This window comes from Salmo salar, chromosome ssa24 (assembly GCF_905237065.1).
Source record: "Salmo salar chromosome ssa24, Ssal_v3.1, whole genome shotgun sequence".
In the NCBI taxonomy this organism is placed as follows: Eukaryota; Metazoa; Chordata; class Actinopteri; order Salmoniformes; family Salmonidae; genus Salmo; species Salmo salar.
The window spans coordinates 985,866-1,006,286 of record NC_059465.1 but is presented as its reverse complement, the minus strand read 5'-3'; the positions used below and the strand labels follow the sequence as shown (position 1 = coordinate 1,006,286).

The following is a 20,421-nucleotide window of genomic DNA, read 5'->3' as shown; positions in this document are numbered from 1 at the left end:
GAATTCATAGAATTTTACTTTCTGTAAGTAAATACCGTTTTGTTTTTTGTTAACTTTTAGAGAACAGTTAAATCAATGTATCCAATCCGGAAGAGTCCACTCTGGCAGAGGGGGTTGAATAAAATATCATCGTACAAAATAGGTACAAAACGTTCCTATGTCGGAATAAGATTACACAAAATAGCCTATTAAACATGTCAGTCATTCAATCCGTTTGTAGACGACCATTGAAACTGATATAGAAATGGGCAACATTAGTTGACCCCTCAATTTCATCTCGGTATTCATGAAGTAGGCTAACTGAGTTCAAAGTCTCCTCTGAGGTGTATTAATTCCGCCAAACAGTTGTAAAACGTTTCGTTTTGCAACTTAAACGAGAGTTTGTATTGGACAAATTCAGTTAGGTCCCTCCCCGTTTCGTTCCGTTTGCTTCCGTTTAAGAAACGTATTTCAACAGAATTTACGGAAAGAATACACCCCAGTTGTTGGTAAGAACGTTTCGGTTCCCATCGATATCACAGCAATAATTTTAAAGGATCTCGGGAGTTACAGCGAGCTAGGGAAGTCTTTTAGGACCGCAGTCACAAGCCATGTTCCATTTTAGAGACTAGGATAGGGTATATTTTAAGAGATACCAGTTCTACAAGCCATAATTAAGACACTTGTTTTACGGTTAACATAAGGCGACAGTGTTTCACAACTTTTACAGCGCAGAATGCCTGTGAAAGGAGGCGGAAGAGTGGCTGTGTATCCAGGCAAGGGCGAACATGTCGGAGTAAGTCAACTGTAGTTTGTTTTACCATTATAGACTAACTTTTAGCATACCGCATCGCTGTATCATAACCCGCTGCGTTCCAAGAATATGCTGTAGGTTTTTGTAATACATATATATTTTAAGTGTTTTACGGTCATGAGGTGGTGATCGGGTGGCTGTACCTTTGCTACATATGGAGCAACCAACGTTTATAACCTTGTGAATTCACCTGTAGAGTTTCGCCCTCTCCGCCAATAAGAATGACGCCTTAAGTATTTAGTCAAATATTTGCGCTTGGTGTCAAGTAGCTGTGCATTATTTACACGTAGTTTAGATTCCTGTGATATAGAATATTATGTTTGACTATTTCTATTCTGTTACTTTTAAATCTTTCAAGTTTAAATGTCTATTGATTTGAAAATAAGTGTGTGTATAGCCTAATTTCATGTTAGGCTACATCAATTCAGAAGTGTGTGTGGAAGGACGCACCCCAAAGGCTCTCTCTGTACTTGGCTCAGTATTGTCTGTCTGTCTGGCCCCAGCAGGGGATAAGCTTGCTGGGATGAGGATCGCTGGAAGGGTCAACCATTACGTGTGTGTGTGTGTGTGTATGTGTGTGTGTGTGTGTAACGGGTTGATGATGATCACATTGCTGACCTCATGACACCCAGCAGCTTCAAAACCCAGTCCTCTCAACCCTCAATATGGCATTTGTTTACACAGCTACTGTATTAATTCAACAACAAACAGGGGAGTGCTGATGAATATCTTATTCATCAGTCTAGTATTAAATCCTGTCTTTTCAGCATGTGATTATCACTATACTCTAAATCCAATAAAACAATTTACAGACCCACTTTAAAGAAACTACTTGTGCAGGCTTTATTGCGCGTTTCTTAAGTCTTCACAAGCACTGTCACACATTTCTGAAAAATCCATAGCCTATATGCCTTATAGAGGCTTTCAAAGATGGAACAATTTTACTATTGAGACAAATCTTGCTTGTTTGTTGAAATAGCTTGTGGTGAGTGGATCATTATTATACAGTCACTGTCAACCCTCCACACAGCCTCAATGGGTTCCACTGTTCTATCTGCCCAGCTGTATTGACTAGAACCTTTGCTCCATTCTAGAGTGAGTAGCTGTTAAAAAAGTACAGTAGTGTGTTTGTTACAGTAGTGTGTCACTCTCTATTGGGTGAGGACTTCAGTCATACAGTAGAACCTTATTTGAATTTCCAGGAGGTGATAATACATGTTAACTAGATGCACGTTGATTTTCAATGTGTCCTTCTGAGGGGAAGAGTGTGTGTTACAGTGTGTGTGTGTGTGAGAGTCTGTAGGAGGAGCATGTGAGAGCATGTGAATGTTTGCACATGTGAGTACAGTATGTAGGCCTACTTTGAGTGTATGTATGTATGTATGTATGTATGTATGTGTGTGTTGCTTCAAGGTCCCACATTGGAGAGATACATGTTCAGAGCAGACCTAAGGGTGTGTGTGTGTGCCAGAGGGGCTCGTGACTTGCTGACCGCTGTAGCGTGGAGCAGGTGGTCCCAGCAGTAATCCCCCAGAAGGCCATAGGATAGAAGCCACCGTGGAAGTTCTAATCTCCCAGGGAACTGTTTGGTTTCATGAGAGTGGCGGTCTGACCAACACACACTCTCTCTCTCTCTCTCTCTCTCTCTCTCTCTCTCTCTCTCTCTCTCTCTCTCTCTCTCTCTCTCTCTCTCTCTCTCTCTCTCTCTCTCTCTCTCTCTCTCTCTCTCTCTCTCTCTCTCTCTCTCTCTCTCTCTCTCTCTCTCTCTCTCTCTCTCTCTCTCTCTCTCTCTCTCTCTCTCTCTCTCTCTCTCTCTCTCTCTCTCTCTCTCTCTCTCTCTCTCTCTCTCTCTCTCTCTCTCTCTCTCTCTCTCTCTCTCTCTCTCTCTCTCTCTCTCTCTCTCTCTCTCTCTCTCTCTCTCTCTCTCTCTCTCTCTCTCTCTCTCTCTCTCTCTCTCTCTCTCTCTCTCTCTCTCTCTCTCTCTCTCTCTCTCTCTCTCTCTCTCTCTCTCTCTCTCTCTCTCTCTCTCTCTCTCTCTCTCTCTCTCTCTCTCTCTCTCTCTCTCTCTCTCTCTCTCTCTCTCTCTCTCTCTCTCTCTCTCTCTCTCTCTCTCTCTCTCTCTCTCTCTCTCTCTCTCTCTCTCTCTCTCTCTCTCTCTCTCTCTCTCTCTCTCTCTCTCTCTCTCTCTCTCTCTCTCTCTCTCTCTCTCTCTCTCTCTCTCTCTCTCTCTCTCTCTCTCTCTCTCTCTCTCTCTCTCTCTCTCTCTCTCTCTCTCTCTCTCTCTCTCTCAGCCCGCCAGTACTCAATTAGGACTATAATTAGTATTGCTCACAAACTGGAGTAGGTTGATTCAAACTGTCCAGTTTTCTAGATAAGCTTGGTTCCAGTTAAAGAAAACACATCTTATAGTATAGCATGTTTCTGATGAACAGTAAGGTTTCTAAAGGGACAGTTGAAGGAAGAAATTACTGTTGGAGAAAATATTAAGTACCTGCTACTCCGAGTATGTTAGAATGTATTCATGTTACTACTACCTTTCTAGAGGTTATCATGTAGTCAGTGGTGGAAAAAGTACTCAATTGTCATACTTGAGTAAAAGTAAAGATTAGTGATGCGCCGATATGACATTGTTGGCCGATACCGATATTTTCCTTGCCAAAAAACCCGATACTGATTGCAATGATTTAGATCATTTTAAATATTGGTTAATAATGAAATGACTGCAGTTTCTACTGGTCATTGTTTTCAGGCAGGTTGTATTGGTGCTAGCTAGGTACCAATCTAAAGCTAGCTACCCCCCAGAAGTTGTGGTCGAACAAATAATTCTGGTATTGTAAACACATCGTTCGTGGTCGGTATTTGCTTTTTTGCAGACTTTTTTTGTACAGCTTTAACAGTGCTACAGATATTAGTGGTGGCGCTTGGCTTGCACATGCAAGTTCAGAACACACAACATTCTATAATAGAACTGTGTTATTTGACGTGTCAAATTAAAAGCTTATTTAATGCGTCAAAGTGTTTTTTGACTTGTCAAATAGTGTTATTTGATGGCTCTTTTTTGACACCCAAAGACCCAAACGGCGTTCTGTTGTGTGAAGCTAATAGCAGTGACACTATTACCGTGTAACTCCGGTAGGGCAACGTGTACCGGTGCTCGTCCAGTCGGCAAAAACAAACATCACCCATGACAGAGAGGTTGATTTGTCAAGGGCATTGAATTCCATTATCTTGGCGTTAATGGATTTTGCCATTGAGTTGTCTCGCTGAAATGTTCTTACTCTTTCAAATGACTGCTCGACTAGTTGACTGCTCGATCCACACAGCAGACATTGTGGGCTAGGTTAGAAATGCTGTGTTGCACGTGTAGTGCAACATTTTACGTACCGTCATGTACCTACGTTATATAGGTATGCACTTCAGCTTTGACATCGGTTTTGCGCATCGGCGTTAAACTAGGCATCGGGCCAACACCAATGTTGGCATTTTTTAGCTAATATCGGCCGATTCCGACATGTTCATCGATATATTTTGCATACCTAGTAAAGATACCTTAACAGAAAATTACTCAAGTAAAAGTCACCCAGTAAAATAGTACTTGAGTAAAAGTTTAAGTATCCTGTTTGAAATGTACTTAAGTACAAGGGTAGAAAAATTACTCAAGTGTCATAAGTAAAAGTAAATGCTATACATAAAATTCCTTATATTAAGCTAACCAGACAGCATAATTGTATGTTTTTAATTTTTTTTTATTTGCGGACAGACAGGGTCACACTCCAACACTCAGACATCCTTTACAAACGCAGTATGTGTTTAGTGAGTCCGCCAGATCAGAGGCAGTAGGGATGACAACGCGCTAAATTGATAGGTGCGTGAATTGACCATATTGCTGACCTGCCTGAGCATTCAAAATGTAACGGGTACTTTTGGGTGTCAGGTTAAATGTATGGCAGTAAAAAGTACATGTTTTTATAGAAATGTAGTGGAGTAAAAGTTGTCAAATAGAAAAGTACAGATACCCCCCAAAACGACTTAAGTGACAAATATAAACGCAACATGTAAAGTGTTGGTCCCATGCTTCATGAGCTGAAATAGAAGATCCCCGAATATTATTCCTCTAAAATTGTCAACAAATCTGTTTACATCGCTGTTACGGAGAATTTCTCCTTTGCCAAGATAATCCATCCACTTGACAGGTGTGGCATATCAAGAAGCTGCTTAAACAGCATGATCATTACAGAGGTGCACCTTGTGCTGGGGACAATTAACGGCCATTCTAAAATATGCAGCTATGTCACACAACACAATCCCACCGATGTCTCAACTTTTGAAGGAGCGTGCAATTGGCATGCTGACTGCAGAAATGTCCACCGGAGCTGTTGCCAGATAATTGAATGTTAACTTCTCTACTATAAGCCACCTCCAACGTCGTTTTAGAGAATTTGGTGGTACGTTCAACTGGCATCACAACCGCAGACCATGGGTAACCACGCCAGCCCAGGACCTCCACATCCGGCTTCTTCACCTGTGGGATTGTCTGAGACCAACCACCTGGACAGCTGATGAAACTGGGTTTGCACAACTGAAGAATTTCTGCAGCAACTGTCAGGAATCATCTCGGAAGTGCACGTCATCCTCACCAGGGTCTTGACCTGACTGCAGTTCAGCATCGTAACTGACTTCAGTGGGCAAATGCTCACCTTTGATGGCCGCTGGAGAAGTGTGCTCTTCACGGATGAGTCCCGGTTTCAACTGTACCGGGCAGATGGCAGACAGCGTGTATGGCGTAGTGTGGGCGAGTGGTTTGCTGATGTCAACATTGTGAACAGGGTGTCCCATGGTGGCGGTGGGGTTATGGTATGGACAGGCATAAGCTATAAACAACGAACATAATAACATTTTATTAATGGCAATTTCAATGCACAGAGATACCTTGACGAGATCCATCACCTCATGTTTCAGCCTGATAATGCACGTCCTGATCATTACAAGGATCTTTACAGAATTCCTGGAAGCTGAAAATGTCCCAGTTCTGCATATTCACCAGACATGTCACCCCTTGAGCATGTTTAGGATGCTCTGGATTGATGTGTACCACAGCGTGTTTCAGTACCGGCCAATATCCAGAAACTTCGCACAGGCATTGACGAGGAATTCATTTTTTCTGTGTATTTTTGCTTAAGTACATTAGACCACTGCATGTAGTCCAACTTGACACACCCTCCACACCATCATCTCATGGAGAGGGAGTGGACAAAGTTAAAGATTCCTCTGAGTACCAAATGGCACTCTATTCCCTATATAGTGCACTACTTTTGACCAGGGCCCATTGCCCACATGTCCTCCTTCCTGTTGCCTTTCAACTCAACTCTCAGCTCCCTCCCTGCTAGGAGAGCTGTTCCTCTTATCTCTGTAAATAATCTGGTGGTGAGTGTATTCTGACTGGAGCTAGCACTCATATACGCTTACTGGTAAGCATTTCTCTTTGGTGAGGCAAAGGGCATGGGACAGGGGGCCAAAGGCATGGTGGTGTTGAAGTCAAACCCCTCGTGGGGAACACATTTGCACCAAATTGCTCTGAGCTATCTGGTCTCTCATTGGCTGGATCTAATGGTGGTGCAGAATTCTGATTGGATGGTCTGGGGTTGTTGCCATGAAGAGCAGTGCCGTGACACTCTTACGCCTTAATCACACCGACAACGTCCATTGCATTTTTGTACACCACAAGTATATTAATTTCCAATGGAACGTTGCGTTTACCTTGCAGCATTGCGTTGCAGAGGGAGTTGCAGTGCGTTCTGTGTGGGGCATACGCAGGGGCGGAAATCCCGGGGGGGGACACGACCCCCCCATCCTGGGAAAAATATGATTTGTCCCCCCCCAATATATCACTGAAACATAACTATGTAATTTAAATAATATTAATAATATGCAATGAAAGCAATTGTGCTGATTATAGACACTTAATAGCGCGTTTTTAAGTTTCAAAAGATTGCGACCCCCCCCCCCACCCTTTTCCTCACAATGGTTTGATCCACTGGCAAGGTAACAGAGGGGTCGTAGCCACTGTCTGAAAGGCACTCAATGAACGTAACTGAGGTGAGGTGAATCCAGTCAATCGCGCACACGCACTAGCTGAATATGCAGAGCTAGCGCGCAAATATGAACTATTAAGCTAGCTAGTACCTATTCCATTTATGTGGCCTCGTCAAAGATGGAATCTTTGCTATCGTCAATTTATTCCGAGATCAGCATGCAGATGATATAAGTTAGTGCTTCAAAGTCCCTGTGATAAGGTTAGCGATAAACTGAAGTCCAAACTGAACAGAACTACACTCTCTTCTACCATTGTCTTAAATATATTTAATGGTCTCGTTGCAAAAGCTAAATTGTCGCAAGGGAACTTTTATTTATTTATTTTATTTAACCCGGGTAGCAAAGATTATAGCAAACACCACTGAAACTGAATTGGTGCTCGCTAGCTTTGCAAATTCAGCTATTGTTGGAAGCCAGCCAATATGAAACAAACTATTAAAATTACAAAAGGTTGCAGCATATGTTGTGTAAATGGTGAACTCATACAGCTGTCAACTCTTGTCATTTTAATCCGTTTCACATTTGCTAGCTACCTTTTAGATCGAAGCCCAAATAGAATGATAAAAGATAAGATGATAGAAGCCCATCTCCTACTGTAAATAACCTACACACTGTGTGTGTGTGTGTGTGTGTGTGTGTGTGTGTGTGTGTGTGTAGCCAGCCAGGTAGAAAAATGGCAGAAAAATAAAAGACGGACATCAGAGTATTTTTCAGTACACCAAAACGCAAAGTAAGAACCCTAGTAGCCTAATATCTCAAAGACTAGTTGATAAAATGTTCATAAGAAAGAAATGAAATTCGAATGGAAATGTTTCACAATGATGTCATTAGGCAGAGCAGGCAACAGATGGCACACAGACAGCAGAGTTGGGGACAGATATGCAGGGACAGACTGGCAGAGACAGGGAGTCTCAGGTAAGTTTGTTGAGTCTTTGTTTGGCAACATTATGAAAGGTTCTCCATTTTTTTTTAACTTGTAAAATAGGAACATAATTGGAAAATGTCATGGATACCCCCACTCTCAACTTAAACTGGTGACTGAACTAAGATTTGTTAAAGGCAATGGTATTGCTGTTGTGAGTAGTTGTGTAGTTTTGGGTACCGGTAGTTAGGAGTACGGCAAACACCTTATTTCTTTGGTTCCTCAATATACATTTACCATATTACAATGTAGGCTATGTGTTACAGCACTACTTTTGGTGTCCCCCTCAGGAATTGCTCTTGAGAAAATGTCATGTAATTGTCCCCCCCCAAAGTTGATATCAGATTTTCGCCCCTGGGCATACGTTGGATTTATTGAATGTATGCATCAAACTGTATACGTAGACGCCCTGTCAGAAATGGTAGCAGAAGGTGAATGTTGAACACCTATCCAGATGATGCTGCATACCATTTTGCGTAATGACGCTGTAGGTATGATCGAGGCGTAATACGATAACAGTTAGTCGTCATAAACACACACGCGCGCGCACACACACACACAGTCAACGTCCAGAGTTGACTGTGTGCCTAGATCAGCTGTTAGGTTTCCACTAACACTCGTGGAACTGCCCTACACATACTGTGTATGTGTCAGACAGACAGACAGAGTATACAAAACATTATGAACACCACCATGACCGACTGACCAGGTGAAAGCTATGAAATCTTATTGATGTACCTTGTTAAATCCACTTCAGTCAGTTTAGGTGGGGAGGAGACAGGTTTAAAGTAGGATTTTTAAGCCTTGAGACAATTGAGACATGGATTGTGTATACTATATGTGTCATTCAAAGGGGGAATGGGCAAGACAAAATATTTGTCTTTTAATGGGGTATGGTAGTCGGTGCCAGGCGCACCGGTTTGTCTCAATAACTGCAACACTGCTGGGTTTTTCACGCTCAACAGTTTCCCTTATGGATCAAGAATGGTCCACCACCCACAGGACATCCAGTCAACTTGACACAACTGTGGGAAGCATTGGAGTCAACATGTGCTAGCGTCCCTGTGGAACGCTTTCAACACCTTGTAGTCCATGCCCCAATGAATTGAGGCTCTTCTGAGGGCAAAAGGGAGGGGGGGTGCAACTCAATATTAGGAAGGTGTTCTTAATGTTTACACAAAAGTATGTGGACACCTCTTCAAATTAGTGGCTTCGACTACTTCAGCCACAACCGTTGCTGAAAGGTGTATAAAATCGAGCACACAGCCATGCATTCTCCATAGACAAACATTGACAGTAGAATGGCCCGTACTGAAGAGCTCAGTGACTTTCAATGTGGCACCGTCATAGGATGCCACCTTTCCAACAAGTCAGTTTGTCAAATTTCTGCCCTGCTAGTTCTGCCTCGGTCAACTGTAAGTGCTGTTATTGTGAAGTGGAAACGTCTAGGGGCAACAACGGCCCAGCCGCGAAGTGGTAGGCCACATAAGCTCACAGAATGGGACCACCAAGTGCTGAAGCGCGTAGCGAGTAAAACTAGTCTGTCCTCGGTTGCAACACTCCCTACCAAGAGCCAAACTGCCTCTGGAAGCAACGGGAACTTCATGAAATGCCTTTTCATAGCCGAGCAGCTACACACAAGCCTAAGATCACCATGCGCAATGCCAAGCGTCGGCTAGTGGTGTAAAGCTCGCCGCCATTGGAATCTGGAGCAGTGGAAACACTGAATCAAGCTTCACCATCTGGCAGTGGGTTTGTCGGATGCTAGGAGAATGCTACCTGCCCGAATGCATAGTGCCAACTATAAAGTTTGGTGGAGGAGGAATAATGGTTTGGGGCAGAAGTGTTATGATTGTATTATTATGATGTATTTACCCTGACATCACTTCCTCCTAAGAGCAGCTAGAACAATAGACAGACCTAGTCTACTGATGGGGCAGTAGATAGGATCAGAGGATGTAGGGTGAACAGAGAAGCAGAGGAAGGATGCAGAAGGGAGAGGAATAGAGGAAGAAAGATGGAGGGAAGGCCAGTGTCTGAAGTGGTTGTTTACTGATTGATGATCTCCCAGTGATCAAAAGCCTAATAATCAGTCTCTGCACTCTGCTGCTCTGTCCTAGTTCTGCTCTGCTCTCTGCTACTTTCCGAATGCACTGTATACACACACACACACACACCTTTAGATTATCTTGGTTGTACAGTGGACAACAACCGCACTTCTTCTCCCCTGCATTCCAACCCGAAGCTTCCCTCTCCTCCTTCTCCTCCTCCTCCTTCCACACGTTAGTTCACACACCTAAAATACCCTAAGAGAGGACAGGAATGACCCAATGGCGAGCCCAGCTCAAGACCTTTTTGCTCAACCTGTTGAGTCAGAACCCTGTAATTGGTTTACAGTAGCCACAGTCTGCATCACAAATTGCACCCTATTCCCTAAATAGTGCACTGTAAAGGAAATAGGGTGCCATTTGGGACACATTATTCTTACTTCCTGGTGGGACATTCAGGGACAGTGGAATTGTTAGTGGGTTGACTGGGTTTTGGAGGAAAGCCCCCCTTAGGCTATATGCCACTGAATACCATGGCATGCGGTTGGCCTATATGTGCAGCTGTGTGTTGAACGAATGTTGAACAAAGAAGTCCCAAATGTCAACTTATTTCCCACATCGTGCAATACTGTTGAACATAGCTCTGATCAAAAATAGTGCACTATTATAGGCTTTTTTTTCTTCTTCCATTTAACCTTTTATTTAACTAGTCAAGCCAGTTAAGAACAAATTCTTATTTACAATCACGGACTACCCCGGCCAAACCCGGACAACACTGGGACAAGTGTGCGCCGCACCCTATGGGACTCCCAATCACGGCCGGATGTGATGCAGCCTGGATTCGATCCAGGGACTGTAGTGACGCCTCTTGCACTGAGATGCGGTGTCTTCGACTGCTGCACCACTCGGGAGCCCAGAATAGGGTGCCATTTGGGACTAATCTGGTGTTTTCCAAATAGTAAATGGCTCTTTCTCTCTGTTCAGTTCAGCTGTAATTACATGGCATTGATTTCTGTGTTCAACCCATCACCATCCAACAGGAATAAGGGGCAGTTGGCTATTTTAGTGCCGACACAGAGGATGTAGTCCCTGAACACACACACACACACACACACACACACACACACACACACACACACACACACACACACACACACACACACACACACCACACTACCCCCATAATTGTTACTCTGGTAACCATGTAATTTTACTGTCTTTGTTTAGATTTGACAACGATGCTGGTGCTCCTTTGAAGGAAAAAACACCTAGCAGCTATTTTACAGCGTTTTCTTGGGGGAAAGAAAAAAAACACCCAGGTTTTATTTGTATCTATATGTGATTGAGTGATTATTTTTATCTGAAGTGTTCAAACACTTTTATTTATTTATGTTAAAGATCCAATACTGCCGTTTTTATCTCAGTATCAAATAATACCTGAGTAGCAATTAAGTCCCTTACTGGTCAAAAAGAAACAAAAATGGCTTCTTTGCAATACATTTCCCAATAACTAATTTTGCTAGGACTGTCTGGGAGTGGTCTGACTGGCAGGCGAAAACTGAACTAGCTGTTGTTGGCAGAGAGGTATAGAACTCTTTCTTATTGGTCTATTAACTAATTAACCGCCTAGTGATGTCACCAGGCAGGCCAAAACTCCATCCCACCACAACAGGCAGAAATTTTGGACTGTCTTTTCAAACAGCATCATTTTTAGTGATGCACCGATATGACATTTTTGGGCGATACAATAGCCGATATTTTCCTTGGCAAAAAAAAAAAAAACCCTCTTACATCTAGACGTTCCGCTAGCGGAACACCTGCTCCAATATCCAATGATAGGCGTGGCGCGAATTACAAATTCCTCAAAAATACAAAAACTTCAATTTTTCAAACATATGACTATTTCACAGCATTTTAAAGACAAGACTCTCCTTTATCTAACCACACTGTCCGATTTCAAAAAGGCTTTACAACGAAAGAAAAACATTAGATTATGTCAGCAGAGTACCAAGCCAGAAATAATCAGACACCCATTTTTCAAGCTAGCATATAATGTCACAAAAACCCAGAAGACAGCTAAATGCAGCACTAACCTTTGATGATCTTCATCAGATGACACACCTAGGACATTATGTTATACAATACATGCATGTTTTGTTCAATCAAGTTCATATTTATTTCAAAAAACAGCTTTTTACATTAGCATGTGACGTTCAGAACTAGCATACCCCCCGCAAACTTCCGGGGAATTTACTAACAATTTACAAAATTACTCACGATAAACATTCACAAAAAGCATAACAATTATTTTAAGAATTATAGATACAGAACTCCTCTATGCACTCGATATGTCCGATTTTAAAATAGCTTTTTGGTGAAAGCACATTTTGCAATATTCTAAGTACATAGCCCAGCCATCACGGGCTAGCTATTTAGACACCCGGCAAGTTTAGCCTTCACCAAAATCAGATTTACTATTACAAAAATGTTATTACCTTTGTTGTCTTCGTCAGAATGCACTCCCAGGACTGCTACTTCAATAACAAATGTTGGTTTGGTCCCAAATTATCCATCGTTATATCCGAATAGCGGCGTTTTGTTCGTGCGTTCCAGAAACTATCCGAAATGGTATATCAGGTTCGCGCGCATGGCGCAATTCGTGACAAAAAAATTCTAAATATTCCATTACCGTACTTCGAAGCATGTCAACCGCTGTTTAAAATCAATTTTTTTATGCAATTTATCTCGTAAAAAAGCGATAATATTCCGACCGGGAATCTCCTTTTCGGCAAACAGAGGAAAAATCACAAAGACGGGGGCGGCCAGGGCACGCGCCTAAGCCCACAGTCCCTTGATCGGCCACTTGAGAAAGGCGATAATGTGTTTCAGCCTGGGGCTGGGATGACGACATTGTTTTTTCCCGGGCTCTGAGAGCCTATGGAAGATGTAGGAAGTGTCACGTTAGAGCAGAGATCCTTTGTAATTGAATGAGATGGCAAAGAAGTTCAAGAAATGGTCAGACAGGCCACATCCTGTAAAGGAATCTCTCAGGTTTTGACCTGCCATTTGAGTTCTGTTATACTCACAGACACCATTCAAACAGTTTTAGAAACTTTGGAGTGTTTTCTATCCAAAGCCAATAATTATATGCATATTCTAGTTACTGGGCAGGAGTAGTAACCAGATTAAATCGGGTACGTTTTTTATCCAGCCGTGAAAATACTGCCCCCTAGCCATAACAGGTTAAGCATTGTAGTACAGTTAACACACACACACACACACATGGATGCAGTGGTCTAAGGCACTGCATCTCCGTGCAAGAGGCGTCACTACAGTCCCTGGTTTGAATCCAGGCTGTATCACATCCGGCCGTGATTGGGAGTCCCATTGGGCGGCGCACAATTGGCCCAGCGTCGTCCGGGTTTGGCCGGGGTAGGCCGTCATTGTAAACAAGAATTTGTTCTTATCTGACTTGCCTAGTTAAATAAAGGTTACACACACACCACACTGACCAAAAGTTATTTTGTTGGCATTTACGTATGTCCCCATTACCAGTAACACATAATCAAAACATATTTATTTCACTAACTTGCTGTGCTGTTTCGTTGTTCATTTGCTCAGTTTCATTATCAACTAGGATGTCTATGGAACGCCGTTTGGGTCTTTGCTATGGAACGCCGTTTGGGATGTGTCAATTAAGCTTGTTGACCAATCAGGACCTGAATTTGACTGCACGTCACATAATTCAACGCGTTCATACATTTTTTTTTCTACAGTAATTACACATTGATTACACTATCACTCGTATGTCACAACGATTCATCGATACGTGTGCTATGATGCCGGTAAAGTTGTCTCGCACACCTACAGTACTGGTCATAAACAAAAGCTAGCTAGCTCATGGATGCAGACAAATGTTCTTCCCCAAAAACATAGCAAAACGACAATCTGTTTTAGTAGCAATAGCTAGCTAACTATATAGCTAGGTGTCATCATCTAAAATAACCCTAATTTATAAGACATTTCTTATTTGTTTAATGCTGGTCAGACCCATCTATGTGAAGCTAGCCACAATTAGGATTAGCCACAACAGGGGACTTTGCAGTTAGCCTTCAAAATAAAAGTATGGCATAATTCTTCTATTTGTATTCATTTGCATCACTGTCAATAACATACTTTTATTTTGAAGGCAAACTGCAAATTCCACTATTGTGCCTAATTCTTATTGTGGCTAGCTTCACATAACCCGGTCCGGTCGAGCCTCACTAGCCAGATGAAGCTAGCTGGCTGCTTATAACGTTAGCTTTGGACAACATGGTTAAGTAGCTTGCTAGCTATTTATTTTCATGAACTGAAGTTCAATTTCAATAGGCGAACAACAAGTGGCAACCTAGCTAATACTTACTCACAAGGATTCCTAAATCATTGCTGAGAATAATGAAAATGACTGCAGTTTGTACTGGTCATTGTTTTCAGGCTGGTTGTATTGGTGCTAGCTAGGTACCAAGCTAAAGCTAGCTACCCCAGAAGTTACGGGCGAACAAAATATGCTTTATTACTAACGCGGTATTGAAAACACATCGTTCGTATCCGGTGTTTGCTTGTTTGCAGACTTTTTTGTACAGCTTTGATAGTGCTACTGTATCTTTTTTGGCACGCAAAGACCCAAATGGCGTTCCATAGTATGTATGTTGTGAAGCTATTACTGTGTAATGCCGGTAGGGCAATATCTGAAAAATAGTGCACTTGGTAGTGTGTACCGGTGCTCAACCAGTCGGCGAAAGCCAACATCACCCACGATAGAGAATGGTTGATTGTCAAGGGCAATGAATTCTAGTATCTTGGCTTTAATGGATTTCACCTTTGCGTTGTCTTACTGAAATGTTCTTACTCTTTCAAATTACTGCTCGACTTGTTGACTGCTCGATCCACACAACGCACATTGTGGGCTAGGTTAGGAATGCTGTGTTGCACGTGTAGCACAACATTTTACGTGGTGTCATTACGTCATGTACCTACTACAGTGGGGGAAAAAAGTATTTGATCCCCTGCTGATTTTGTACGTTTGCCCACTTACAAAGAAATGATAAGTCTATAATTTTAATGGTAGGTTTATATGAACAGTGAGAGACAGAATAACAAAATCCAGCAAAACGCATGTCAAAAATGTTATAAAATGATTTGCATTTTAATGAGGGAAATAAATATTTGACCCCTCTGCAAAACATGACTTAGTACTTGGTGGCAAAACCCTTGTTGGCAATCACAGAGGTCAGACGTTTCTTGTAGTTGGCCACCAGGTTTGCACACATCTCAGGAGGGATTTTGTCCCACTCCTCTTTGCAGCTCTTCTCCAAGTCATTAAGGTTTCGAGGCTGATGTTTGTCAACTCAAACCTTCAGCTCACTCCACAGATTTTCTATGGGATTAAGGTCTGGAGACTGGCTAGGCCACTCCAGGACCTTAATGTGCTTCTTCTTGAGCCACTCCTTTGTTGCCTTGGCCGTGTGTTTTGGGTCATTGTCATGCTGGAATACCCATCCACGACCCATTTTCAATGCCCTTGCTGAGGGAAGGAGGTTCTCACCCAAGATTTGACAGTACATGGCCCCGTCAAATTATGCGGTGAAGTTGTCCTGTCCCCTTAGCAGAAAAACACCCCCAAAGCATAATGTTTCCACCTCCATGTTTGACGGTGGAGATGGTGTTCTTGGGGTCATCGGCAGCATTCCTCCTCCTCCAAACACGGCGAGTTGAGTTGATGCCAAAGAGCTCCATTTTGGTCTCATCTGACCACAACACTTTCACCCAGTTGTCCTCTGAATCATTCAGATGTTCATTGGCAAACTTCAGACGGGCATGTATATGTGCTTTCTTGAGCAGGGGGACCTTGCGGGCGCTGCAGGATTTCAGTCCTTCACGGCGTAGTGTGTTACCAATTGTTTTCTTGGTGACTATGGTCCCAGCTGCCTTGAGATCATTGACAAGATCCTCCCGTGTAGTTCTGGGCTGATGCCTCACCGTTCTCATGATCATGTGAGGTGAGATCTTGCATGGAGCCCCAGGCCGAGGGATATTGACAGTTCTTTTGTGTTTCTTCCATTTGCGAATAATCGCACCAACTGTTGTCACCTTCTCACCAAGCTGCTTGGCGATGGTCTTGTAGCCCATTCCAGCCTTGTGTAGGTCTACAATCTTGTCCCTGACATCCTTGGAGAGCTCTATGGTCTTGGCCATGGTGGAGAGTTTGGAATCTGATTGATTGCTTCTGTGGACAGGTGTCTTTTATACAGGTATCAAGCTGCGGTTAGGAGCACTCCCTTTAACCTCTCTAGGGGAGGTTGGACGAAATCGTCCCACACTATTCAACAGCCAGTGACAAATCAGAGCGACAAATTTTAAACCACAAAATGTCATAATTCAAAGTTCTCAAACAGGACTATTTTACACCATTTTATAGATACACTTCTCCTGAATCGAACCACGTTGTCCGATTTCAAAAAGGCTTTACAGCGAAAGCAAAACATTAGATTATGTTAGGAGAGTACATAGACACAAAAAACCACACAGCCATTTCCAAGCAACTAGCATGCATCACAAATACCTAAATCACAGCTAAATGCAGCACTAACCTTTGATCTTCATCAGATGACACTCCTAGGACATTATGTTAGACAATACATGCATTTTTTGTTCTATCAAGTTCATATTTATTTCCAAAACCCCCATTTTACATTGGCGCTTGACATTCAGAAAGTATTTTGCCTCCAAAACAGCACAACGATTTACAAAAATACTTTTCATAAACCTTGATAAAATATTAAACTGTTATTCAAAAAATTATAGATAAACATCTTCTGAATCCAACCACATTGTCCGATTTCAAAAAGGCTTTACAGAGAAAGCAAAACATTAGATTGTTAGGATACCACCACAGCAAAAGAACAACAACACAGCCATTTTCTTAGCATTTTCAAAGCAACGGTAGCTGTCCAAAAGCACAAAACCAGCTAAAATGATGCACTAACCTTTGACAATCTTCATCAGATGACACTCCTAGAACATCATGTTACACAATACATGCATTTTTTGTTCGATCATGTTCATATTTATATCCAAAAACAGCATTTTACAATGGCTCGTGACGTTCAGAAAATATTTTGCCTCAAACTGCCGGTGAATAAGCACACCGATTTACAAAAATACTATTCATAAACCTTGATAAAATATTAAATTGTTATTCAAAGAATTATAGATAAACATCTCCTGAATCCAACCACGTTGTCCAATTTCAAAATAACTTTACGTGGAAAGCACACTTTGCAATAATCTGAGTACTGCGCTCAGATAAAGACATCAAGAAATACAGATAGCCGCCATTTTGGAGTCATCTAAAAGCATAAATAAAACTAGAAATATTCGCTTACCTTTAGTAATCTTCATTAGAAGGCACTTCCAGGAATTCCCAGGTCCACAATAAATGTTGTTTTGTTCGATAAACTCCATAATTTATGTCCAAATAGCTCCTTGTTGTGTGACCCCGGGAATGAGACGCGCGTTCACGCGAGAGGTAGCTCCACGTTCCAAAACGTTTTTCAAGACACTGGTTTCGTCCGGTTGGAATATTACTGAATCTTCACGTTCTAAAGGCCCTAAAGATTGATGCTTTACAATGTTTGACATGTTTGAACGAACGTAAATAGATTTTTTTTTAACTTTTCTTCGTGACATTTTCCTCGCGCGTTCAGTTCAGCTACTCCAAATGTAGGACGCACGAGGAAAATGTCACGAAGAAAAGTAAAAAAAAAATCTATTTACGTTCGTTCAAACATGTCAAACATTTTGGAACGTGCTTTGGAACGTGCTCCATTCCCGGGGTCACCAACTTCTCAGCCTTCTCATTCGATCTCTGTTCATCATAGACGACTCAAACAACTCTCTAAAGACCGTTGACATCTAGTGGAAGCCTTAGGAAGTGCAAAATGAACCCTAACTCACTGTGCCGTATCAGTTCTGTTATACTCAGACACCATTCAAACAGTTTTAGAAACTTTAGAGTGTTTTCTAACCAAATCTACTAATTATATGCATATTCTAGTTTCTGGGCAGGAGTAGTAACCAGATTAAATAAGGGTCAAATACTTATTTCCCTCATTAAAATGCAAATCAATTTATAAAATTGACATGCGTTTTTCTCGATGTTTTTGTTATTCTGTCTCTCACTGTTCAAATAAACCTAACATTAAAATTATAGACTGATCATTTCTTTGTTAGTGGGCAAACATACAAAATCAGCAGGGGATCAAATACTTTTTTCCCCCACTGTACGTTATATAGGTATGCACGTCAGCTTTGACATCAGTTTTTCACATCGGCGTTAAACTAGACGTCGGGCCGATACCGACGTTGGCATTTTTAGCTAATATCGACCTATTCCGATATGTTCACCGGTATATCGTGCATCCCTAATAATTTTCACAATTTTTCAGTATTATTCCAACCTCAGTGTGGAAAAGTATATAAACATTTGGAAAATGTTTGACTGCACTGCCTTTAATGCAATTTCAAGACTTTAATTTAGTTTTAGATATTAAACAGTAAATAAGTACACGTTTTTATGTTTACAATGATTTGGTCTAACTCCTCCTTAAAGGGAAGAGAGAGAACGATTTAAGATATGTACCTAGGGGAGACTACAGTCTGTTTGTGTGCATGCGTACCCATGCATGACACAACTCTCCAGTCCGAGTTGTTTGCTTCTCATTGGCTTGCTAGTAATTTAACAGTTTGACAAGATAATGTGCTAGCTCGCTGGTTGTGTAAGAATTAGTTTGTGGTTGTGCTAGCCAGCAAAACAGCTAGTTAACGAGCTTGTCCGCTGACTGTTAGCTAGCCAATTATTTTGACATTTAAACAAATTTGCTAGAAAACATGTTCTCGTGAATTCTGTTTTGATCCAACAGCCCATGCCAATATTTATGACAAAATGTTTTTTTTTTTTTTTTAATGAGCTAGATAGAGCACGTCACAAAACGCAGGCAGAGGGACCAGGCAGAGGGACCGTTTACAGAACACGTCCTGCATGGCTGCCAGGTCAGCAGGCCTTTTTTCTTTTTCCACATCACCACACCCCAGTCCACCAGTCCAGAGCACAGTCAGGCCAAGACACAGGCTAACTCTGACTGAGAGATGTAGACAATAGAGGACAGGCAGCCAAAACCAGGTTAACTCCACATGTCACGGTGAGATCACGGTTCTCTGTGCTCTGATTTCTCTGTTGATCAGAGAAATTAAACATACTTATTATTTAGTAATAGCAAGAAATGTCCTTTGGTAATTAAGGTTTTGTTGAACAGCAGCAGCAGGAAAAGGGGTGTGTACAAGGAGAAGAGACTTTTGCATATTTCAGATCAAACACCCATACAGCCGCACCACATTCGTGGGTACAACTTTAAATAGTGTTGGGTTTCCTTCAAATACTTTGAGAGTTGGAAAGCAATGAATATGCGGTTGGTTTATTTTACCATAACTCATATTTGGGGCAATATGAATGAGGAAACCATTGGAGTGAAGTGTTTTACCATAGCAACCCCAGTGCTACAGTAAAAACAGAAATGTGATATATTATGCATTTACCCTGACATCACTTCCTCCTTAGAGCAGCTAGAACAATAGACGGACCTGGTCTACTGATGGGGCAGTAGATGGGCTCAGCGGATGTAGGGTGAACAGGGAGAAGAAGGGAAGCAGAAGGAGGAAGCAGAAGAGAGGGGGAGAAGAATATATGTAGAGGAAGAAAGATGGAGGGAAGGCCAGTGTCTGAAGGCCAGTGTCTGAAGTGGTTGTTTACTAATTGACGATATCCCAGTGATCAAAAGCTTAATAATCAGTCTCTGCACTCTGCACTCCCCTGCTCTGGCCTAGTTCCGCTCTGTTCTCTGCTGCTCTGGTCTCTCAGATGTTCTGTACAGCGACACAATCCCAGGTGCAACACTGAAGGGAAAAGGATAGAAATAGAACCACAATTTATTATGAAGAAAAACAAGATATCCAAATGACTCATGCCCATATGGCTGAGATTAACAGTCTCTCATATGAAAACAAGACAGTCTTTTGTGTGAAGTGTTGTTGTTTTTTACCCTCCAAAGCATTCAAGCCTTTACTGTAGATTTATGGAATGTTTTTGGTATTTGTGATTACTTTAAGACAAGAGGTCAATTCATGAATAATTTAGACTAACAATGCTAATGATGCTTATGTGATAATAACAACTTTATTTACAAAGAGTTTCCCATACATTTACAAATAGTAAACAGGCCGCCTAATAACACAATGAAGGAAGAGGAATTCAGAATGTGTGAATAGAATGACTCACTAATGAGATGACATCACAATGGAGAGCTCAGACAGTATGGAGAATAGCTGGCACAGTAGAGAGAGAGAAGCGAGGGCGAGAGATGGGCGTGCAAATCCTGACGCTCCAAAGTGGGAATTGTTTTATAAAATCAAACAACAAACTGAAACCCGTAGTTGAGGCTAGACCACTTGGCCTTTCTGTTTGGAGT

The 20,421-nt window shown here is 41.9% G+C and overlaps 1 protein-coding gene across 2 annotated transcripts in view; it reads left to right on the top strand.

Annotated features, from left to right (window-relative positions):
- Positions 1-454: 454 nt before the first annotated feature.
- The window catches only part of LOC106584891 (tight junction protein ZO-2), a 114,560-nt gene continuing 94,593 nt past the window's right edge, over positions 455-20,421 (top strand). Inside the window, exons 1-2 of one of the 2 annotated variants that reach the window (XM_014170512.2) lie at positions 455-775; positions 18,872-18,949. In XM_014170512.2, coding sequence (XP_014025987.2) covers positions 716-775; positions 18,872-18,949 — 138 coding nt within the window. In that variant the 5' untranslated portion in view covers positions 455-715. The remainder of the gene's footprint in view (positions 776-18,871; positions 18,950-20,421) is intronic. The other variant, XR_006761885.1, reaches the window with a different exon arrangement.